The sequence below is a fragment of the Artemia sp. Qi Xiang Cuo genome, chromosome 3, assembly GCF_049724085.1.
Source record: "Artemia sp. Qi Xiang Cuo chromosome 3, ASM4972408v1, whole genome shotgun sequence".
Taxonomy (NCBI): domain Eukaryota; kingdom Metazoa; phylum Arthropoda; class Branchiopoda; order Anostraca; family Artemiidae; genus Artemia; species Artemia sp. Qi Xiang Cuo.
The window spans coordinates 2,990,897-3,016,963 of NC_142796.1; the positions used below are offsets into that span (position 1 = coordinate 2,990,897).

At 35.8% G+C, this 26,067-nt stretch overlaps 1 protein-coding gene across 1 annotated transcript in view; it reads left to right on the plus strand.

The window, feature by feature from the left end:
• The window catches only part of LOC148953655 (adenylate cyclase type 5-like), a 244,088-nt gene that overhangs the window by 24,943 nt on the left and 193,078 nt on the right, over positions 1–26,067 (plus strand). Inside the window, exon 2 of the mRNA XM_089087272.1 lies at positions 266–398. Coding sequence (XP_088943398.1) covers positions 321–398 — 78 coding nt within the window. The 5' untranslated portion in view covers positions 266–320. The remainder of the gene's footprint in view (positions 1–265; positions 399–26,067) is intronic.

The following is a 26,067-nucleotide window of genomic DNA, read 5'->3' on the forward strand; positions in this document are numbered from 1 at the left end:
ACTTTGCAATTTAACAAATAACCAAATAAAGAATATGTAAAATCTTAGAGCGAGTATTTGTTACGTTTATATTCCTTGCTTTTTGTTTAGGATACGAAAAAAATATTTGGACTGACATTTTAATAAGTGAACACTGTATATGCTATTGGGCCTTTTTAGTTAATATTATCTAAAGATTTTTCTTTCAAGAACTAAGCAAAACTAGTTACCACTTTTGTCATATTCCTGTGTAGAACTTCTTTATTTTCGCTTTTATCTTTTTTAGTATGTTTAGCTGATGATATTCAGATAGCAAGAAGATATAAACTAAAAAATCAGATATGTTTAGAAGCAATAGTGATTCAAAAAGGGATAGAAGAGGCTTTAGTCTAAGAAGCAAAAAACGAGGATGGGATGAGGTAAGAGAGGATATTTCATATTTTTTTTTAATTTAAAAATATTATCGAAATGTTCGAAAAAGTACTGATAGCTTGTAAAAACTTTCTCGAATGTTCCATGTCGAGGTTATTACTTATTTTAATTTATTTCTTATTTTATTTTAATAACTAAAATCTTTCAAGCTACGTCCTCAACCCCACCAAGTTCGTCCTCACAGGGAAAGTTGACCCAATTACGTCGCCTCAATAAAAACTTAATGCGCAATTTGATGAGATTCGACGACTCTTGCGTAGTTGCATCTTGATGGACCAGATTGACGTAAATTCTCGAAATTTGCCCAAAGTTTGCCAATATTCAAACCCAAAGTGGGCCTTGTGGGCTAGCTTTTGCCTGCGTAGTTGCATCTTGATGGACCAGATTGACGTAAATTCTCGAAATTTGCCCAAAGTTTGCCAATATTCAAACCCAAAGTGGGCCTTGTGGGCTAGCTTTGGCCTGCGTAGTTGCATCTTGATGGACCAGATTGACGTAAATTCTCGAAATTTGCCCAAAGTTTGCCAATATTCAAACCCAAAGTGGGCCTTGTGGGCTAGCTTTGGCCTGCGTAGTTGCATCTTGATGGACCAGATTGACGTAAATTCTCGAAATTTTCCCAAAGTTTGCCAATATTCAAACCCAAAGTGGGCCTTGTGGGCTAGCATTTTTAGAAGTAGGGCAATATTCAAACCTTTTTTGACTTTTAGGCAACCTGAAATTAAATATTTTGCATATCAAAACTCTATCTGTCCGTTTTTATTGACAATTTTCTGACGGAATTAGCAGAATTGCGTCACATCAATGATAAGGTAATCCACAACTTTTAAAAATTCACTTATTAAAATTTAATATTTGGAACCGGTAATGGTTGCAACAGTCAATTCTTGCCCTTTTAATAAACAATGTAAAAACAAAAGTATCTAACCTGTCAATTTTAGATACACCCTTGAAATGTCAACTAAGTCTTCTGAAGGCAATTTTTATCCGAAATATATTTTATTGCTGTTTTCTAAGCTTAGAAAAAGCTGAGAAAACTTTCTATAATGATTTCTCTTGGGAGTCCGAACAATTTGCAGAAAACATATCTATTAATAGAGAAACAAAGCAGGCTCTTAGCAATAAGCATTTCTAACATATTGCCAGGGAAAATCTCTATCATAGAAAAATATATAACTTAAGCTATCACAATCAAGAAAATAAGGATAGAGGTGTAAAGGGATTCAAGAGCACAGATACCTCAAACTAGTAAGAAAGTTGAATATCATTTCCCCTGTCGACTTTGAACATTGTGGTGCCATCTAACAATCTTGAGGAGAAACATTTATTTTTCAAAATTTCCTTAGCTGATTTATCATATAAGGTATTGCATATGATGTCACAGATTTTATTACTCTTAGGGTCTCAGCACAAATTTTTTGTATAAAATTTTACCATCTAATGTATTTTGTGAACATACAAACCATATTGTTATCAGAAATTTGTCACGAACAATTGTTGGAAAATTTCAAGAAAAATACAAATATTTTTAGCTTTTTTTTCAAATCCTGAACGGGATATTGTAAAAATGATTTTAACTGTGAAAATGGAAAATGTAGTCTTTTCATTTAAAGGGTATTATGTGTTTCACAGCTATGTACTCTAATTTTTTAATTCAGATGCTTCTTTCTAAATCTAAGATTTGAGCCTAAAACATTTTAGAATAAATTTACAAGTTTCATAAATTTTAGCGAACGGATTTTTGTGACTCCTATCCAACTATAAAAAGACTAATACCACTGTAAAAAAAATGTTGTTGGGTTTGAGTGAAAAAAAAAGAAGAAAAAAATAACAAAATATGACTAGCAATTTTTTTTTCATTTGTAAATATGTCATACGCTTCTCTGATTTTTTGTAGCTGTTTTTTTTTTTTTTTTGGACCTTTAAATACTATTTAACATCTGTTTCTTATACGTTAGGACTCCATTTTTAAACTTTTTGCTGAGTATATTGTCAGCACCAATTGTTGGCAAGAAGTCTTACAGATGATTATCAAAGACTCCAGAGTTAACTGGACTCCAATTGCTAGTGAAAGCAGAGGCAACGCTATAGCGTTGCCTGTAGTAAAGAGACACACAGTAAAGGACGCGTGATTGACTTGAAACTTCCAGGGATCTTTTACTGGGCCAAAAGGATTGAATATTTTGTTGTGAGAGTAGGAGAGAGGAGAGGGGCCTGGAAATGGGACAAAAAGCTATTTGTTCCGGATCAATTTGAAAATTACATCTGTAAGTCCTTGGGCCAAAAGAAGCCTAATTTAAAAAGAAAAAATCGGGGCACACCCCCCTGACAAATGGGCCGTAAAAGTCTTGAAAAGTTTTTTTCCTGATTCTTCTAAACTTGCCTTAAGTTCTTGGACCAAAGGGACCTCAATACAGAAGAAAAAAAGTAAAAACTTTCCTCTCAAAATTGACCCGACAAAGAGCCAGAAAGGGGCCAGCAATCTTTTCCCCGTTTACTTCTCATCAAAGGATGGTCACAAAAATTTAGGAGGGGGCTCATTTTAGTTAACTTTTGTCCAGGTTGAATAAATATACCTCCGGGGATAGCATGACTCCATAGTCCCTGGGGTAAGGGCGATAAATAACAAAAATTGCCCATTGTTTCACACAAGTTTTATCAGTGCTCGTTTGATATTAGGTGTGCGATTGGCTCGTAGCTTTCAGAGACTGATTTCATGGTAAAAAGAATGAAAAAATTTGTCGTGGGAGATGTAAGAGTCCCGGAGAGAGGGTATTTTTTGTTGTTGTTCCTGATCAGTTTGAAATTTAGAGTCGTAAATGTATTGGCCAAAATGCACTTATTGTCCCCAAAAATACTCTGGGGCATTCCCTACACCCATAATTGCGCCAAAAAAAAAAAAGAAGCTATTCCTCCATTAGAGTCAAGACTTATATATTTATGTCCTTAGGCTGAGAGGACACCAATGCAGAAAAAAATTAGTTCTCTCCAAAACAGGGCCTAGCGAAGGGACAGGAAAGGGCCACGCATCCCGACCAATTTGTATTGAAGGGATATTTATAGATGCTTGGAAGAGGGCTCATTTCATTTGAAATTGAAACTTCTAGTGCCCTTTTTAAGGGCTGGGTGCAAGTTTAGGGTAATCAACCTCCCTCTCGGGCCTTTTCTGCTGCTCACCTGCCCTCGCTGCCCCCTGATATTGGATCAAAATTTTAGGTAGTAACTTTGTTCAAGAACGTCAAAATGTCTAATAAGTTTACCTCTAGGGTCAAAATCACCCCCAAAGCCCAGGGGCAATAGCATTAAAATGTTTAAATTAATAGTTCACAGATATGCTACAGTAGAAAATGCGGCCATGTCTGGTCTTACCTGCTGATCACCTACGAGCTCGTGCAGAGGTTGTCTGCTGGACGTAGGTTCCCAGAGTTTCCCAAGAGTATACTCTGGAGACGATATACGTAACCAAGTAAGGTCAAAAGACGCTAAGGTTTTCCAGGTTGTTTAAACGGTGTATCTGCAATGTCTCGGGAACGTTTTGGGGTATCAAGTTGAAACTGTCAGGGAGTGTTTAGGGAAGATGGTAGAGTGGACGTTTAACAATGTCTTGGGAAAGAGAATATGATTAAATCAGATTAGATTACGTGCATCCGGGTTATTCATTAAAAAAAAATCGAAAACGGAATTTTTAAAAGGAAAACGAAGAATCCTATTAAAATCTAAGACGAGTAGAAATAATGGCTATAATTACTCAAATTTATAATTATTCAAATGAACAGAAATTATAAGAGATGTTCACTTCAAACATAATGACAACCGATATCGTTGAAGATGAATAAACAAATCCTAAAACGAGTAGAGGTTAGAATGGCAAGGTCAAACTTAAAAAGATAAATTATTACTACAAACAGGAGTAGGGCTATTAAACCTCTGGCCCCCTACACCTTCTAAAGGCTGCAGCTTCATTTGTGCTTAGCTGAAAAGCAATTTAACATTTTCTTTTCTTAACTATGAGATTAAAAAATAAAAAAAATCTTTTTTATGACACTCCCCCTACAGCCCTCAGGGTAAGGGTTGTAAGTTATGCCCTGGGGGCATATAATGTTTTTATTGAAAGCTTTTTCGTAGAAACTTCAAAAAGGGCTCATTCGATTGGAAATTCAAAGGGCTATTGCCCTTTTTAATTAATTAGTTAGACTTTCTCACAACTCTATTTTTTAAAACAATAAAAAACTTTAGCGTAAAGAGTGAGGCGTTGAGGAGGGGACAGCCCCTTTTATATACGGAATAATTTCTGTTCGTTTTAAGTTTTAATTTTGCTTCTTATTTTCAGTTAAAAAAAACTTGTTTCTTTAATTTAACAACAAATAAAATACAAGCGGCATTAGACTTATTCCTTAATCTATGTTTGTTGTGCGACTCGATTGTTCATTTGAATTGACCTTCGTTTCAGGATTTATTTATTTATCTTAGGATCGTCGGTTGTAGCCTATTTATATTTGATTTAATTATATATTATAATTTCTGTTTGTTCTGGGTTTCATTTACTCATTTTATTGTCATTTCTGTTTGTTTTTTAAGTTTGAACTTGTGTTGGTTTCAGGTTTAAATATGGCTCCTTACCTTCCTTTGCCATAATCTATGTGGCGAAAAATTGTTTTTTTTTTATATTTAATTCTGATAAAAGCTTTGCCTAAGCTATTAGTTACTCCAAAGTTTATCCAAACAAACGAACGAGGTCATGTTTGATCGACTTTCATCGGTGTCTAACAGAGTAAATTTCCGTTTTTATTTTTACTAACATTTTTTGTCATTAAACTTGGACTTTTCTTACATTGTTACAAGTAAATTTGGACCCCACCCTTATAAAAAAGATTTGGCTTTATATCTAAACAGGATTATAAAATCCATAGCTTGAAGAATTGAAATTTATACATTTAGATTATAGTGTTCCAAGAAAAATTGGACGAAAAAAATATTAACATAACGGAAATGCCTGTTTATGGACTTCGTTTATAAAAAAAAACAATTAATTTTCTCTTGAGACGGATTGGCATTGGCGGAGGCTAAAAACTAACCCCTGAAGTGGAAACTATATTCAGTGTATATTATATTTTGATCGAGGCATTACAAGCTTTCCTGACCCAAATTTTACTTCACAGCCCTAAATTTGTAAACTATTAAATAATTTTAATTATCATTGTAATTTTATTACTGCTATAATTTGCGCCAATATTAAACCAACTGAGACTGACACTGCCTCAATTGGAACTCAGGTGGCGTATGTCATGCCCAGTTTGAAGTTTTTGGTTTAGTCACCTACTATATGAATTCATTTATCACTTGTCATTTTTTTTTTCAAATATCATCCCAGCCTAAGCTGGGATGATTGTTATATTTTGTGACCGAGTAAACCCACACCCAACTTTTTACGACAACCTATCTTATTTCCTTGACGCTGAAAAATTACTTTGAAGGCTTGTCACTCCTTTGGAAAAATAGAAATGAATGGTTGTTCACATTTTTTACCATGTTACGTAATTTACGTTCAGTAAACGTGATTAGAAGAGATAAGAAATAAGCGTATATTGTTTTGTGCTATCAGCAAAACAAATAATTGTTTTGAGAAGAAATAAAATGTAAAGCTGCACTGGATCAATATCTTAATATAGTGAATGTCCTGGAATTTCGAAAGTAGTAATTTCAGCTGTACAGCTAATTCCCACTTCTACCAAGATTTGGGAGATTAAAAAAAATTTATTATAATATAATTAAAGAGCGAATATGAAGCTAAAAAAAAAAAAAAAAAAAAAAAAATGAAAATTTTGCTTCTCTTATAACACAAGATACATCAACAAAACTAGCTTAACTAAACTGACTTGTGGTATTTTCCAATTTTTGTAAAACATAAAAACTGGCGCTTTCCTGAAAACCCAAAAACAACATAAGAAAACGGCATGTTCTCTTCGGATCAGAAAATCTCATGAGTAGCTTGCAGAATAGAAGAGGGTAATTTACAAGTCTTTCAATAGGTGGCCGGCGTTTACCCCCCCCCCCAGAGATTACCCCCCGGAAAATACCCCCTCGGAAAATACCCCTCTCCCCCCACGGAAAATACCCTTCCAGAAAATACCCCCGGAAAATACCCCCCACACGTGAAATACCCCCCCCCCGCGGAAAATACCACCCCACCCCTCGGTAAATATCCCCCCGCACGGAAAATACCCCGCCACGGAAAATAAGGCTTTCCAAATTTGAGAATTTTATTTTAGTTTTATTCTTTTAATTTCCGTAAGGGGAAAGGAATTTTTGTACTTGTGTGTTATGCGCCACTCTCTCAAGTTTATGCTGTGTAAAATTCGAAAACACGCCGGTTTTTTCTTTAGTTTCTTCGCTACTTTAGAAATAAATTTGGGCTATAGATTTGCACGTTAGGGGGGGGGGGGGTAAAATATAGTAGGTCTGCATGCAAAATGTGTTTGGTACAATTTTTCTGTAGATTAGATAGATAGATAATATAAGTGCATTTTAAAGCCAAATATACGGCCATGAACACAGTAAAATAACACAAATGAAAGGCATAAATAAGATAAACTTTGATCTGCGATTATCATAAAACACTTAAATGAAACACTAAATTAACCTAAAATAGTATTTAATACTTGGAAAAACGGTCATTGAAAAAAAAAACAAAAAAAAAACATCTAACGCTTGGAAAAAAAACGCTTAAATGAAACATTACATTTACTTTATACTGCGATTTTTTTTTTTAGTTAAAAAAAAAGAAAACAAGAATCCTGGAATCCCCTAATGTGCAAATACATAGCCCAAATTTGTTTCTAAATTAACGAAGAAACCAGTTTGTTCTCTAGTTTTACACATCATAATCTTGAGTCAGTGGCGTATAACACACAAGTATCAGATTTTTTCATGGAGAGAAAACTTTAACGTAAAGAGCGAGGTCTTGAGGAGGAGGCAACCCCTTTCATATATGTAATAATTTCAGTTCATATTAAGGTTTGATGTTGCTCCTCACTTTCAATTGAAAAACTTGTTTTTTTAAATTTAATTACTTACAGATAGTATTCGTTAAAGAGAAACATACGTTTTTTAAAGAAAAGTATAGAGCCTCAATAAACCAAAAATGAGCCGAAATTAAGTCAAATAATCTGCAAAGTAAAACCTATGGAGTACAATAAAAAAATTAAAAAGATATAAAATAATTTTTATATGAAAAAGACTATGTCAATAAAAAATGAATGGAAATTAATATAAAAAGCTTTTTCCACAAAACTAATTTGTCAAAGAATAGTAAAGAGAGTCGTTAAGAAAAAAATGAGTAGAAATAAATTCAAATAATTTTCCAAGCGTAAAACTACCACAAATCACCATAAACGAATTAATTGAACCCAAATGAACAGAAATTACAATAAATAACCTATTCAAACTCAAAATAGCAACAATTAGCATGAGTAGGGCTGACAACCCCATCCCTTTGCCAGATCAAGAAACTATTAGTAATTTACTGAAAACAAAATACATTTAGAATCTTCTCACCTTTTTTACTTTAACAAATAAAGAAGTAAAAGCCACACCAGAGATGGGTGTAGGAGCATGTTTATCAAACCGACAATATACGGTTACTTTTTTTTAAGCAAAATGCAAATTATTTTCTGGTCTGAAGAAGACATGGGTTTTGTCAGCTATACTCCTTTTACTTTTTGCTCGTTTTTAGTTTGACTGGGCTATCTATTGACATTTCTGTTAGTTTTGGGATTCATTTATTTGTTAATGGTGATTTGTGGTAGTTTTACACTTGGAAGATAAGTAAAACAAACTCGTAGAATTTGATAACGCTTTTGTCCGCAAAAACTTAAACAATTTAAAATTTGTTGGTTTCCAAATACAACTATCCTTTCAAAGGATAGCCAAACCTTCTTAAACTTTTTGGTGCCATATGTTTTAGCTTAATTTTGATGATTGTTCGTCTATATATTTTTTCTTCTTCATTTTTTCTTTTTTGATTTGGAATCCGCTACTGCCAAAAATTGCAGAAGTTAATATGGAAGTCTGTTCAACACAAATGGATTTGTGTTTTTTTTAATAAGTTTTTTAGATACTTCTGGTGTTTAAATTAGTAGGGAGGCCCGAATAGATACTAATCTTACATAATTTATGCATGTTTTAATGGTTTTTCTCACTGAGGATGAAAAAACATGGTTTTCTCATTGTTTGATGGAAGTAGACATCTGTTTGTTGATGGTTGTTTGAAGGTTATGTGTGTTGGTCAATATATTTGTTGTTTCTAAGTGTATTGACTCCGGAACGAAGTTTGCACATGCGCACTGAATTCTAACAGGTCAATGACACCTTTTTCAAGGTCAATTTGTTTCTAGTTTCTAAGTGTATTGACTCAGGGGCGAAGTTTGCACATGCGCACTGAATTCTAACAGGGCAATGTATTGATCGACTAGGGGGAAACTAATTTCTGAGAAATTGATTTGCATAATCGGCGGGGAGTTATTGATCAACGAGGGGGAAATAAGAAACAATATGGCTTCTTTGGTCTTTAGGTCTGAGGGATAAATGGTCTTTAGTGACAGAGATAAATTAATATTCTATTTTTAAATATGGATTCTCTGGTCATTAGGCTTAGTGATAAATTCTTTAATTAATTTTCTATCGAAACCTTAATAGTGTAGCTAAGAACGCCTATGAGATGAAGACAGATTGAATATATTTTACGCGGCAAAGGGTTTCGTAGGAATTTCAAATGTGACAGCGCAGGGATGCCAAAGCAAAGAAATTACTTTTAGGGGATTATTTGGGCGAAACAGTTTTAGACAGTTTAGAAGAAGATTTAGGTGAAACAGTTTGAGACATTTTAGAAGATGATTTAGGCGGAACAGTTTGAGACAATTTAGAAGATGATTTGGGGTGAAACTCTGTGGTCGTTATAATACACAAGTTACATTTGAACAGCGTTGTGAGGTCCCCTACCCCAACCTCAAAGGGCCCCCTGGGCCCCAAAGAGACCCTTCCCCTCCCCTACCTCCCCCTGCCTCCCCTCCTCTCCTCCCCCTCCCTCCCCTCCTCTCCTCCCCCATCCTTCCTCCCCTCCCCTCCCCTCCCCTCCCCCTTTTTTAAATACTTTTTTGAATCAATTTGTTTGTATGTCTGGGTTGGTGTTTGCAAGTCCAATTGTTTGCCTTTGTTGGCTTGTATGTCTAAAGTGCCTGTCTTTCTCTATTTGTATGTCTGAATCTATTTGTTTGCATGTCTGGGTTGGTGTTTGCAAGTACAAGAATTTGTCTTTGTTGGTTTGAATGTCTAAAGTGCCTGTCATTCTCTGTTTGTATGTCTGAATCTATTTGTTTGCATGCCTGGGTTGGTGTTTGCAAGTTCAAGAATTTGTCTATGTTGGTTTAAATGTCTAAAGTGCCTGTCTTTCTCTGTTTGTATGTCTGAATCTATTTTTTGCATGTCTGGGTTGATGTTTGCAAGTCCAAGCATTTGTCTTTGTTAGTTTGAATGCCTAAATTGCCTGCTTTTTCTCTATTTGTATGTCTGAATCTATTTATTTGCTTGTCTGGGTTGGTGTTTACAAGTCCAAGAATCTGTCTTTGTTGGTTTGAATTTCTAAAGTGCCTATCTTTGTCTGTTTGTTTGTCTGAATCTATTTGTTTGCATGTCTGGGTTGGTTTTTGCAAGTCCAAGAATTTGTCTTTGTTGGTTTGAATGTCTAAAGTGTCTGTCTTTCTCTGTTTGTATGTCTGAATTATTTGTTTGCGTGTCTGGGTTGGTGTTTGCAAGTCCAAGAATGTGTCTTTGCTGGTTTGAATGTCTAAATTGCCTGTAATTCTCTGTTTGTATGTCTGAATCTATTTGTTTGTATGTCTGGGTTGATGTTTGCAAGTTCAAGAATTGGTCTTTGTTGGTTTTAATATCTAAAGTGCCTGTTTTTCTCTGTTTTGTATGTCTGAATATATTTGTTTACATCTCTGGGCTGGTGTTTGCAAGTCCAAGAATTTGTCTTTGTTTGTTTGAATGTCTAAAGTGCCTGTCTTTCTCTGTTTGTATGTCTGAAAATATTTGTTTGCATGTCTGGGCAGGTGTTTGTAAGTCTAAGAATTTTTCTTTGTTGGTTTGAATGTCTAAAGTGCCTGTCTGTCTCTGTTTGTATGTCTGAATCTATTTGTATGCATGTCTGGGTTGGTGTTTGCAAGTCCAAGAATTTGTCTTTGTCGGTTGAATGTTTAAAGTGCCTGTCCTGTTCTGTTTGTGTGTCTGAATCTATTGTTTGCATGTCTGGGTTGGAGTTTGCAAGTCCAAAAATTAGTCTTTGTTGGTTTGAATGTCTAAAGTGCCTGTTTTTCTCTGTTTGTATGTCTAAATCTATTTTTTTTGTATGTCTGGGTTTTGTTTTCAAGTACAAGAATTTGTCTTTGTTGGTTTGAATGTCTAAAGTGCATGTCTTTCTCTGCTTCTATGTCTGAATATTTTTGTTTGCATGTGTGGGTTGATGTTTGTAAGTCCAAGAATTTGTGTTTGTAGGTTTGAATGTCTAAAGTGTCTGTCTTTCTCTGGTTGTATGTCTGAATCTATTCGTTTGCACGTCTGGGTTGGTGTTTTCAAGTCCAAGAATTTGTCTTTGTTGGTTTGAATGTCTAAAGTGTCTGTCTTTCTCTGTTTGTATGTCTGAATCTCTTTGTTTGCGTGTCTGGGTTGGTGTTTGCAAGTCCAAGAATTTTTCATTGTTGGTTTGAATGTCCAAATTGTCTGTCTTTCTCTGGTTGAATGTCTGAATCTATTTGTTTGCTTGTCTGGGTTGGTGTTTGCAAGTCCAAAAATTTGTCTTTGTTTGTTTGAATGTCTAAAGTGCCTGTCCTTCTCTGTTTGTATGTCTGAATCTGTTTGTTGGCATGTCAGGGTTGGTGCTTGCAAGTCCAAGAATTTGTTATTGTTGGTTTGAATGTCTAAAGTGCCTGTCATTCTCTGTTTGTATGTCTGAATCTATTTGTTTACATGTCTGGGTTGATGTTTGCAAGTTCAAGAATTTGTCTTTGTTGGTTTGACTGTCTAAAGTGCCTGTATTTCTCTGTTTTTATGTCTGAATCTATTTGTTTACATGTCTGGGTCGGTGTTTGCAAGTCGAAGAATTTGTCTTTGATGGTTTGAATGTCTAAAGTGCCTGTCTTTCTCTGTTTGTATGTCTGAATCTATTTGTTTTCATGTCTGGGTTGGTGTTCGCAAGTCCAAGAATTTGTCTTTGTTGGTTTGAATGTCTCATGTGCCTGTCTTTCTCTGTTTGTATGTCTGAATCTATTTGTTTGCTTGTCTGTGCTGGTTTTTGCAAGTCCAAGAATTTGTCTTTGTTGTTTTGAATGTCTAAAGTGTCTTTCCTTCTCTGGTTGTATGTCTGAATCTATTCGTTTGCATGTCTGGGTTGGTGTTTGCAAGTCCAAGAATTTGTCTTTGTGTGTTTGAATGTCTAAAGTGTCTGTCTTTCTCTGTTTGTATGTCTGAATCTCTTTGTTTGTGTGTCTGGGTTGATGTTTGCATATCCAAGAATTTATTTTTGTTGGTTTGAATGTCTAAAGTGGCTGTCTTTCTCTGTTTGTCTGTCTAAATCTGTTTTTTTGCATGTCATGATTGGTGCTTGCAAGTCCAAGAATTCGTCTTTGTTGGTATGAATGTCTAAAGTGCCTGTCATTCTCTGTTTGTATGTCTGAGTCTATTTGTTTGTATGTCTGGGTTGATGTTTGCAAGTTCAAGAATTGGTCTTTGTTGGTTTGAATATCTAAAGTGCCTGTTTTTCTCTGTTTTGTATGTCTGAATCTATTTGTTTACATCTCTGGGCTGGTGTTTGCAAGTCCAAGAATTTCTCTTTGTTTGTTTGAATGTCTAAAGTGCCTGTCTTTCTCTGTTTGTATGTCTGAATCTATTTGTTTGCATGTCTGGGCTGGTGTTTGTAAGTCTAAGAATTTTTCTTTGTTGGTTTGAATGTCTAAAGTGCCTGTCTGTCTCTGTTTGTATGTCTGAATCTATTTGTATGCATGTCTGGGTTGGTGTTTGCAAGTCCAAGAATTTGTCTTTGTCGGTTGAATGTTTAAAGTGCCTGTCCTTTTCTGTTTGTGTGTCTGAATCTATTGTTTGCATGTCTGGGTTGGAGTTTGCAAGTCCAAAAATTATTCTTTGTTGGTTTGAATGTCTAAAGTGCCGGTCTTTCTCTGTTTGTATGTCTGAATCTATTTGTTTGCATGTCTGGGTTTTGTTTGCAAGTCCAAGAATTTGTCTTTGTTGGTTTGAATGTCTAAAGTGTCTGCTTTTCTCTAGTTGTATGTCTGAATCTATTCGTTTGTACGTCTGGGTTGGTGTTTTCAAGTCCAAGAATTTGTCTTTGTTGGTTTGAATGTCTAAAGTGTCTGTCTTTCTCTGTTTGTATGTCTGAATTCTTTGTTTGCGTGTCTGGGTTGATGTTTGCAAGTCCAAGAATTTGTCTTTGTTGGTTTGAATGTCTAAAGTGCCTGTAATTCTCTGTTTGTATGTCTGAATCTATTTGTTTGTATGTCTGGGTTGATGTTTGCAAGTTCAAGAATTTGTCTTTGTTGGTTTGAATATCTAAAGTGCCTGTCTTTCTCTGTTTTGTATGTCTGAATATATTTGTTTACATCTCTGGGCTGGTGTTTGCAAGTCCAAGAATTTGTCTTTGTTTGTTTGAATGTCTAAAGTGCCTGTCTTTCTCTGTTTGTATGTCTGAAAATATTTGTTTGCATGTCTGGGCTGGTGTTTGTAAGTCTAAGAATTTTTCTTTGTTGGTTTGAATGTCTAAAGTGCCTGTCTGTCTCTGTTTGTATGTCTGAATCTATTTGTATGCATTTCTGGGTTGGTGTTTGCAAGTCCAAGAATTTGTCTTTGTAGGTTGAATGTTTAAAGTGCCTGTCCTTTTCTGTTTGTGTGTCTGAATCTATTGTTTGCATGTCTGGGTTGGATTTTGCAAGTCCAAAAATTTTTCTTTGTTGGTTTGAATGTCTAAAGTGCCGGTCTTTCTCTGTTTGTATGTCTGAATCTATTTGTTTGCATGTCTGGGTTTTGTTTGCAAGTCCAAGAATTTTACTTTGTTGATTTGTATGTCTAAAGTACCTCTCTTTCTCTGTTTTTATGTGTGATTATAATTGTTTACATGACTGGGTTGATTTTTGTAAGACCCAGATTTTTCCTTTGTTGGTTTGAATATATAAAGTGTCTGTCTTTCGGTGGTTGTATGTCTGAATCTATTCGTTTGCACGTCTGGGTTGGTGTTTTCAAGTCCAAGAATTTGTCTTTGTTGGTTTGAATGTCTAAAGTGTCTGTCTTTCTCTGTTTGTATGTCTGAATCTATTTGTTTGCGTTTCTGGGTTGATGTTTGTAAGTCCAAGAATTTGTCTTTGTTTGTTTGAATGTCTAAAGTTTCTGTGTTTCTCTGTTTGTATGTCTGAATCTTTTTGTTTGCATGTCTGGGTTGATGTTTGCAAGTCCAAAAATTTGTATTTGTTTGTTTGAATGTCTAATGTGGCTGTCTTTCTCTGTTTTTATGTCTGAATCTGTTTGTTGGCATGTCAGGGTTGGTGCTTGATAGTCCAAGAATTTGTCTTTGTTGGGGTGAATGTCTAAAGTGCCGGTCCTTCTCTGTTTGAATGTCTGAATTTTGTTTGCATGTCTGGGTTGGTGTTTGCAAGTCAAAAAATTTGTCTTTGTTTGTTTGAATGTCTAATGTGGCTGTCTTTCTCTGTTTGTATGTCTGAATCTGTTTGTTGGAATGTCAGGGTTGGTGCTTGCAAGTCCAAGAATTTGTCTTTGTTGGTTTGAATGTCTAAAGTGCCTGTCATTCTCTGTTTGTATGTCTGAATCTATTTGTTTGCATGTCTGGGTTGATGTTTGCAAGTTCAAGAATTTGTCTTTGTTGGTTTGAATATCTAAAGTGCCTGTCTTTCTCTGTTTGTATGTCTGAATCTATTTGTTTACATGTCTGGGTTGGTGTTTGCAAGTCCAAGAATTTGTCATTGTTGGTTTGAATGTCTAAATTGCCTGGCTTTCTCTGTTTGTATGTCTGAATCTGTTTGTTTACATTTCTGGTTTGGTGTTCGCAAGTCCAAGAATTTGTCTTTTTTGGTTTGAATGTCTCATGTGCCTGTCTTTCTCTGTTTGTATGTCTGAATCTATTTGTTTGCTTGTCTGTGCTGGCGTTTGCAAGTCCAAGAATTTGTCTTTGTTGGTTTGTATGTCTAAAGTGCCTGTCTTTCTCTGTTTGTTTGTCTGCATCTATTCGTTTGCATCTCTGGGTTGGTGTCTGCAAGTCCAAGAATTTATCTTTGTTGGTGTGACTATCTAAAGTGCCTTTCTTTCTCTGTTTGTATGTCTGAATCTATTTGTATGCATGTCTGGGTTGGTTTCGGCAAGTCCAAGAATTTGTCATTGTCGGTGGAATGTCTAAAGTGCCGGTCTTTCTCTGTTTGTATGTCTGAATCTATTTGTTTGCATGTCTGGGTTGGTGTTTGCAAGTCCAAGAATTTTTTTTTGTTGGTTATAATTTCTAAAGTGCCTGTCTTTCTCTGTTAATATGTCTGAATCTATTTGTTTGCATGTCTGGGTTGGTTTGTGCAAGTCCAAGAATTTGTCTTTGTCGGTTTAAATGTCTAAAGTCCCTGTCTTTCTCTGTTTGTATGTCTGAATCTATTTGTTTGCATGTCTGGGTTGGTGTTTGCAAGTCCAAGAATTTGTCCTTGTTGGTTTGAATGTCTAAAGTGTCTGTCTTTTCTCTGTTTACATGTCTGATGATATTTGTTTACGTGTCTGGGTTGATGTTTGCAAGTCCAAGAATTTGTCATTGTTGGTTTGAATGTTTAAAGTTTATGTCTTTTTCTGTCTGTATGCCTGAATCTATTTGTTTGCATGTGTGGGCTGGGGTTTGCAAGTCCAAGAATTTGTCTTTTTTGGTTTGAATGTCTAAAGTGTCTGTCTTTCTCTGTTTGTGTGTCTGATTCTATTTGTTTGCATGTCTGGGTTGGTGTTTGCAAGTCCAAGAATTTGTAAATGTTGGTTTGAATGACTAAAGTGTCTGTCTTTCTCTGTTTGTATGTCTGAATCTATTTGTTTACGTGTCTGGGTTGGTGTTTGCAAGTCAAAGAGTTTGTTTTTGTTGGTTTGAATGTTTAGGTTAGGTATAAATAAATATTAATAAATAAATATAAACATTTCTCCATGTTTAAGTTAGGTTAGGTTAGGTTAGCTTATCATGAGCGCTCATGATAAGCTAACCTAACCTAACTTAAACACGGAGAAATATTTCTATTTATTTATTAATATTTAATTATACCTAACCTAAACATTCAAACCAATAAAGACAAATTCTTGGAATTGCAATCACCAACCCAGACAAGCAAAAAAATTCAGACATACAAACAAAGAAAGAAAGACACTTTAGACATTCAAACCAACAAAGACAAATTCTTGGACTTGCTAACACCAACCCAGACATGCAAACAAATAGAATCAGACACACAAACAGAGAAAGACAGACACTTTAGACATTCAAACAAACAAATACAAATTCTTGGACTTACAAACACCAACCCTCAAATGCAAACAAATAGATTCAGACCTACAAACAGAAAAAGACATGCATCTTAGACATTCAAACCAACAATGACAAATTCTTGGAATTGCAAACATCAACCCAGACGCGTAAACAAATAGCATCAGACATATAAACAGAGAAAAGACAGACCCTTTAGACATTCCAACCAACAAAGACAAATTTTTGAACTTGCAAACACCAACCCAGACATGCAAAGAAACAGATTCAGACATACAAACAGAGAAAGAAAGGCACTTTAGACATTCAAACCAACAAAGACAAATTTTTGGACTTGCAAACACCAACCCAGACATGTAAACAAATAGATTCAGACATACAAACAGAGAAAGACAGACACTTTAGACATTCAAACCAACAAAGACCAAATTTTGGTCTTGCAAATACCAACCCAGACATGCAAACAAATAGATTCAGAATACAAACAGAGAAAGACCGGCACTTTAGAGATTAGAACCAACAAAGACAAATTTTTGGACTTGCAAACCCCAGCCCAGACATGCAAACAATAGATTCAGACATACAAACAGAGAAAGACAGGCAATTTTGACATAAAACCAACAAAGACTAATTCTTGGGCTTGCAAACACAAGCCCTGGAATGCAAAAAAACAAATTCAGACATATAAACAGAGAACGACTGAAACTTTAGACATTCAAACAAACAAAGACAAATTTTTGGACTTGCAAACACCAACCCAGACATGCAAACAATAGATTCAGACATTCAAACAGAGAAGGACAGGCACTTTAGACATTCAAACCAACAAAGATAAACTCTTGGACTTGCAGACACCAACCCGGACATGCAAGAAAATAGATTCAGACATACAAACAGAGAAAGACAGGCACTTTAGACATTCAAACCCACTAAGAAAAATTCTTGGACTTGCAAACACCAACCCAGACATGCAAACAAATAGATTCAGACACACAAACAGAGAAAGACAGGCACTTTAGACATTCAAACCAACAAAGACAAATTCTTGGACTTGCAAGCCCCAACCCTGACATTCAATTAAACTGATTCAAACATACAAACAGAGAAAGACAGCAACTTTCGACATTCAAACAAACAAAGACAAATTTTTGGACTTGCAAACACCAATCCAGACATGCTAACAAATAGATTCAGACATACAACCAGAGAAAGAAAGACACTTTAGACATTCAAACCAACAAAGACAAATTCTTGGACTTACAAACACCAACTTAGACATGCAAACAAATAGAATCAGACATACAAACAGAGAATGACCGGCACTTTAGACATTCAGACCAACAAAGACAAATTTTTGGACTTGCAAACCCCAGCCCAGACATGCAAACAATAGATTCAGACATACAAACAGAGAAAGACAGGCACTTTATAAATTCAACCGACAAAGACAAATTCTTGGACTTGCAAACACCAACCCAGACATGCAAACAAATAGATTCAGACATACATACAGAGAAGGACAGGCACTTTAGACATTCAAACCATCAAAGACAAATTCTTGGACTTGCAAACACCAACCCGGACATGCAAACAAATATATTCAGACATACAAACAGAGAAAGACAGACACTTTAGACATTCAAACCAACAAAGACAAATTCTTGGACTTGCAAACACCAGCCCAGACATGCAAACAAATAGATTCAGGCATACAAACAGAGAAAAACAGCCACTTTAGACATTCAAACCAAGAAAAGCAAATTCTTGGACTTGCAAACACAAGCCCAGACATTCAAACAAATAGATTCAGACATAGAAACAGATAAAGACAGACAGTTTAGACATTCCAACCAACAAAGACAAATTCTTGGACTTGCAAACACCAATCCGGACATGCAAACAAATATATTAAGACATACAAACAGAGAAAGACAGGCACTTTAGACATACAAACCAACAAAGACAAATTTAAGGACTTGCAAACACCACCCCAGACATGCAAACAAATAGATTCAGACATACAAACAGAGAAAGACAGACATTTTAGACATTCAAACCAACAAAGACAAATTCTTGGACTTGCAAAAACCAACCCAGACATGTAATAAAATAGATTCAGACATACAAACAGAGAAAGACAGCCATTTTAGACATTCAAACCAACAAAGAAAAATTCTTGGACTTGCAAACACCAACCCAGACATGTATACAAATAGATTCAGACATACAAACAGAGAAAGACAGACACTTTAGACATTCAAACCAACAAAGACACATTCTTGGACTTACAAACACCAACCTAGACATACAAACAAATAGAATCAGACATACAAACAGAGAAAGACAGTCACTTTAGACGTTCAGACCAACAAAGACAAATTTTTGGACTTGCAAACAACAACCCAGACATGTAAACAAATAGATTCAGACATACAAACAGAGAAAGACAGGCACTTTATACATTCAACCGACAAAGACAAATTCTTGGACTTGCAAACACCAACCCAGACATGCAAACAAATAGATTCAGACATACATACAGAGAAGGACAGGCACTTTAGACATTCAAACCATCAAAGACAAATTCTTGGACTTGCAAACACCAAGCCGGACATGCAAACAAATAGATTCAGACATACAAACAGAGAAAGACAGGCACTTTAGATAGTCAAACCAACAAAGACAAATTCATGGATTTGCAAAAACCAGCCCAGACATGCAAACAAATAGATTCAGGCATACAAACAAAGAAAAACAGCCACTTTAGACATTCAAACCAACAAAGGCAAATTTTTGGACTTGCAAACACCAACCCAGACATGTAAACACATAGATTCGGGCATACAAACAGAGAAATACAAACACTTTAGACATACAAACCAATAAAGACAAATACTTGGACTTGCAAACACCAACTCGGACAGGCAAACTAATAGATTCAGACATACAAACAGAGAAACACAGACACTTTAGACATTCAAACCAACAAAGACAAATTCTTTGACTTGCAAACACCAGCCCAGACATGAAAACAAATAGATTCAATCATACAAACAGAGAAAAACAGACACTTTAGACATTCAAACCAACAAAGGCAAATTTTTGGACTTGAAAACACCAACCCAGACATGCAAACAAATAGATTCAGACATACAAACAGAGAAAGACAGACACTTTAGACATACAAACTAACAAAGACAAATTCTTGGACTTGCAAACACCAACCCAGACATGCAAACAAATAGATTCAGACACACAAACAGAGAAAGACAGGCACTTTAGACATTCAAACCAACAAAGACAAATTCTTGGACTTGCAAGCCCCAACCCTGACATTCAATTAAACCGATTCAGACATACAAACAGAGAAAGACAGCCACTTTAGACATTCAAACAAACAAAGACAAATTTTTGGACTTGCAAACACCAATCCAGACATGCTAACAAATAGATTCAGACATACAACCAGAGAAAGACAGACACTTTAGACATTCAAACCAACAAATACAAATTCTTGGACTTGCAAACACCAACCCAGACATGCATACAAATAGATTTAGACATACAAACAGAGAAAGACAGGCACTTTAGACATTCAAACCAACAAAGACACATTCTTGGACTTACAAACACCAACCTAGACATGCAAACAAATAGAATCAGACATACAAACAGAGAAAGACCGGCACTTTAGACGTTCAGACCAACAAAGACAAATTTTTGGACTTGCAAACACCAACCCAGACATGTAAACAAATAGATTCAGACATACAAACAGAGAAAGACAGGCACTTTATACATTCAACCGACAAAGACAAATTCTTGGACTTGCAAACACCAACCCAGACATGCAAACAAATAGATTCAGACATACATACAGAGAAGGACAGGCACTTTAGACATTCAAACCATCAAAGACAAATTCTTGGACTTGCAAACACCAAGCCGGACATGCAAACAAATAGATTCAGACATACAAACAGAGAAAGACAGGCACTTTAGATAGTCAAACCAACAAAGACAAATTCATGGATTTGCAAAAACCAGCCCAGAAATGCAAACAAATAGATTCAGGCATACAAACAAAGAAAAACAGCCACTTTAGACATTCAAACCAACAAAAGCAAATTTTTGGACTTGCAAACACCAACCCAGACATTTAAACAAATGGATTCAGACATAAAAACAGAGAAAGACAGACACTTTGGACATTCAAACCCACAACGATAAATTCTGGGACTTGCAAACACCAACCCGGACATGCAAACAAATAGATTCAGACATACAAATAGAGAAAGACAGTCACTTTAGACATACAAACCAACAAAGACAAATTATTGGACTTGCAAACACCAGCCCAGACATGCAAACAAATAGATTCAAGCATACAAACAGAGAAAAACAGCCACTTTAGACATTCAAACCAACAAAGGCAAATTTTTGGACTTGCAAACACCAACCCAGACATGCAAACAAATAGATTCAGACGTTCAACCAGAGAATGACAGTCAATTTAGACATTCAAACCATCAAAGACAAATTCTTGGACTTGCAATCACCAACCCAGACATGCAAACAAATAGATTCAGACACACAAACAGAGAAAGACAGGCACTTTAGACATTCAAACCAACAAAGACAAATTCTTGGACTTGCAAGCCCCAACCCTGACATTCAATTAAACCGATTCAGACATACAAACAGAGAAAGAAAGCCACTTTAGACATTCAAACAAACAAAGACAAATTTTTGGACTTGCAAACACCAATCCAGACATGCTAACAAATAGATTCAGACATACAACCAGAGAAAGACAGACACTTTAGACATTCAAACCAACAAAGACAAATTCTTGGACTTACAAACACCAACTTAGACATGCAAACAAATAGAATCAGACATACAAACAGAGAATGACCGGCACTTTAGACATTCAGACCAACAAAGACAAATTTTTGGACTTGCAAACACCAACCCAGACATGTAAACAAATAGATTCAGACATACAAACAGAGAAAGACAGGCACTTTAGACATTCAACCGACAAAGACAAATTCTTGGACTTGCAAACACCAACCCAGACATGCAAACAAATAGATTCAGATATACATACAGAGAAAGACAGGCACTTTAGACATTAAAACCATCAAAGACAAATTCTTGGACTTGCAAACACCAACCCGGACATGCAAACAAATATATTCAGACATACAAACAGAGAAAGACAGACACTTTAGATAGTCAAACCAACAAAGACAAATTCCTGGACTTGCAAACACCAGCCCAGACATGCAAACAAATAGATTCAGGCATACAAACAGAGAAAAACAGCCACTTTAGACATTCAAACCAAGAAAAGCAAATTTTTGGACTTGCAATCACCAGCACCGGCATTAAAACAAATAGATTAAAACAATACTAAAATAGAAAGATAGAATATTTAGACATATAAATCAACACATTTACATTTTAGGACTTGCGTAAATCACCCCAGACATGCTAACACTAAGATTTAGTAACGCTCAAAAAGAAAGACATTCAATTTATACATTAACAACAACAAAGAACTAGTCTTAGACTTTTGAAAATCAAATCAGCTGCACAACGAAACATTATCGGATACGCAAAATGTGAATCGAAGACATTATAGACATAGAATCAACCAAAAAGACATCCGTGGACCTGTAGACATCAACCCAAATATACATAAAAATAGCTCTAGACACATAACCAGAGAAATAAAGACAATTTAGACATTCAAACCAACAAAGACACATTCTTGGACTTACAAACACCAACTTAGACATGCAAACAAATAGAATCAGACATACAAACAGAGAAAGACCGGCACTTTAGACATTCAGACCAACAAAGACAAATTTTTGGACTTGCAAACAACAACCCAGACATGTAAACAAATAGATTCAGACATACAAACAGAGAAAGACAGGAACTTTATACATTCAAACCATCAAAGACAAATTCTTGGACTTGCAAACACCAAGCCGGACATGCAAACAAATAGATTCAGACATACAAACAGAGAAAGACAGGCACTTTAGATAGTCAAACCAACAAAGACAAATTCATGGATTTGCAAAAACCAGCCCAGACATGCAAACAAATAGATTCAGGCATACAAACAAAGAAAAACAGCCACTTTAGACATTCAAACCAACAAAGGCAAATTTTTTGACTTGCAAAAAACAACCCAGACATGCAAACAAATAGATTCAGACATACAAACATAGAAAGACAGACACTTTAGACATTCAAATCCACAAAGACAAATTTTTGGACTTGCAAACACCAACCCAGACATGCAAACAAATAGATTCAGACATACAAACAGAGAAAGACAGGCACTTTAGACATACAAACCAACAAAGACAAATTCTTTGACTTGCAAACACCAGCCCAGACATGCAAACAAATAGATTCAATCATACAAACAGAGAAAAACAGCCACTTTAGACATTCAAACCAACAAAGTCAAATTTTTGGACTTGCAAACACCAACCCAGACATGCAAACAAATAGATTCAGACATGCAAACAGAGAAAGACAGACACTTTAGACATTCAAACCAACAAAGACAAATTCTTGGACTTGCAAACACCAGCCCAGATATGCAAGCAAATAGATTTAGACATACAAACAGAGAAAAACAGGCACTTTAGACAATCAAACCAACAAAGACAAATTCAGAAACTTGCAAAAACCAACCCAGACATTCAAACAAATACATTCAGACATACAAACAGAGAATGACAGGCACTTTAGACATTCAAACCAACAAAGACAAATTTCTGGACTTGCAAACACCAACCCAGACATGCAAACAAACAGATTCAGACAAAAAAACAAAGAAAGACAGGCACTTTAGACATTCAAACAAACAAAGACAAATTCTTGGACTTGCAAACACCAAGACAAATTCTTCGACTTGCAAGCAGAAACCCAGACATGCAAACAAACAGATTCAGACATACAAACTTGAGAAAGACCAAGACTTGCAAACAAATAGATTCAGACTTGCAAACAAAGAAAAACTGACACTTTAGACATTCAAACCAACAAAGACAAATTCTCGAACTTACAAACACCAGCCCAGACATGCCAACAAATACATTCAGACATACAAACAGAGAAAGACAGACACTTTAGACATTCAAGCCAACAAAGACAAATTCTTGGACTTGCAAACACCAACCCACACATGCAAACAAATAGATTCAGACACATAAACAGAGAAAGACAGGCACTTTAGACAATTAAACCAACAAAAACAAATTCTTGAACTTGCAAACACCAACCCAGACATGCAAACAAATAGATTCAATCATACAAACAGTGAAAGACATGTAATTTAGGCATTCAAACCATCAAAGACAAACTCTTTGAAGTGAAAACATCAACCCGGATATGCAAACAAATATAAGCACACATACAAACAAAGAAAGACATGCACTTTAGACATTCAAACCAACAAAGACAAATTCTTGATCTTGCAAACACCAACCCATACTTGCAAACAAATGGATTCAGACCTACAAACAGAGAAAGAAAGAAACTTTAGAAATATCATCCAAAAACACCAAATTTTTGAAAATGCAAACACCAGCCCTCACAAGCAAACAAATAGATTTAGACATACAAAAAGAGACTCACATGAAATTTAGACATACAAACAAGCAATAAACAAAATTTTCAACTTGCAAACATCAACCTATATATGCAAACCAATAGATTCAAACATATAAAAAGAGAAAGACAGGCACTTTTGGCATTCAAACCAACAAAGACAAATTCTTGAACTTGCAAACACCAACCCAGACATGCAAACAAATACATTCAGACATACAAACAGAGAATGACAGGTACTATAGACATTCAAACCAACAAAGACAAATTCTTGGACTTGCAAACACCAACCCAGACATGCAAACAAATAGATTCAGACATACAAACAGAGAAAGACAGGCACTTTAGACATACAAACCAATAAAGGCAAACACTTGGACTTGCAAACACCAACCCAGACATACAAACAAATTGATTCAAAAAGTATTTAAAAAAAGGGGAGGGGAGGGGAGGAGGATGTGGGGAGGGGGAGGGGAGGAGGAAAGGGGGAGGGGAGGTTGATTTAGGAGGGGGAGGGGTTCTTTGGGTTGTGGGAGGCCCTTTGGGGGCCCGGGGGGCCCTTTGGGATTGGGGTAGGGGACCTCACAACACTGTTTAAATGGAACTTGTGTATTATAACGGCCACAGAGTTTCACCCCAAATCATCTTCTTACATGTCTCAAACTTTTTCGCCTAAATCATCTTCTAAAATGTCTCAAACTGTTTCGCCTAAATCATCTTCTAAAATGTCTAAAACATTTTCGCCAAAATAATCCTCTAAAAGTAATTTCTGCGTGTTCGTTTGTTTCGGCATCCCTGCGCTGTCACATTTGAAAATCCTAGGAAACCCTTTCCCGCGTAAAATATATTCAATCTGTCGTCATCTCATAGGTGTTCCTAGATACACTATTAAGGTTTCAATAGAATATGAATTCCAGAATTTATCACTAAGCCTAATGACCAGAGAAGCCATATTTAAAAATAGAATGTAAATTTATATTTACCACTAAGGATTATTTATCTGTCGGAACTAAGAACCAAAGAAGCCATATTGTTTCTTAGTTACTCTTTGTTGATCAATAACTCCCCACGGATTATGAAACAATTTATCAGAAATCCAGTTCCCCTCGAGTCGATCAATACATTGCCCCGTTAGAATTCAGTGCGCATGTGCAAACTTCGTCCCGGAGTCAATACACTTAGAAACAAGAAATAAATTGACCTTGAAAAAGGTGTCATTGACCCGTTAGAATTCAGTGCGCATGTGCAAACTTTGTCCCGGAGTCAATACACTTAGAAACAACAAATAAATTGACCAACACGCATAACCTTCAAACAACCATCAACAAACAGATGTCTACATCCATCAAACAATGAGAAAAACCATGTTTTTTCATCTTCAGTGAGAAAAACCATAAAAACATGCATAAATTATGTTAGTTTAGTATCTATTGGGGCCTCCCTACTACTTAAATTCCTCTTTTTCCCGTCCCTTAGCACTTTTCAACGAAACTAAAAAAAAACTTAAATAAAAGTTTCAAATTCAGAAACCTTATTTTGCACAGGGGAGAGGGTTTTTTCCGCGAGGTTTACTTTCATTGGGGGCGGTATTTTTCGATGGGGGGGGGGGGACTTTTTGGGGCTTAAACACCCCCCATTCACTATATTCACTTACGTTATTTTACTGCGTTTATGGCCGTATATTTGGCTTTAAAATACGCTTATTTATCCATCTATCTAATATGCAGAATAGTTGTACTAAACACATTTTACATGCAGAGCCGCTATACTTTACTCTCCCCCCTAATGTGCAAATCTATAGCCCAAATTTATTTCTAGAGTAAAAAAGAAACTAACAAAAAAAAACGGTGTGTTCTCAAATTTTTCACAGCTTAAGTTTGAGTGGCACATAATACACAAGTTCCAAAATTCCTTCCCCCTAAGAAAATAAAAAAATAAAACTCAAATAAAATTCTCAAATTTGGAAAGCCTTAATTTCCACAGGGGGGGGGGGGGTATTTTCTGCGGGGGTATTTTCTTGGGGGGGGGTATTTTCCACGGGGGTATTATCGGAGAGGGGGTAATTGCGGGGGGGGGGAAGGGTAAACGCCTAGAACCCTTTCAATAGTCGTTCACAAGCCATGATATTGATAGCCCTCAGTATGTAATTATAACTCCCTGAGAACTCAAATTGCTTTATTTCGGTAATTGTAATAGACTTTAAGTGTATGGAAAATGTTCTAGTCGATACAGATGCACAATACAAAATATAAGGATAGATAATAGAAAAATACAGCAAACGAAGCATTAACAAAGGGAAAAATTTTTCAATTGACGCAGTATATTTAAATTTCGATACACAATTCTAGGTACTGATTCATTATGATTAAATAATGAGAATGTTTCATCCAACACTACGCCCAAGTACCCAACTGGCTTCTGGCGTTCAATTAGTTCGCCAC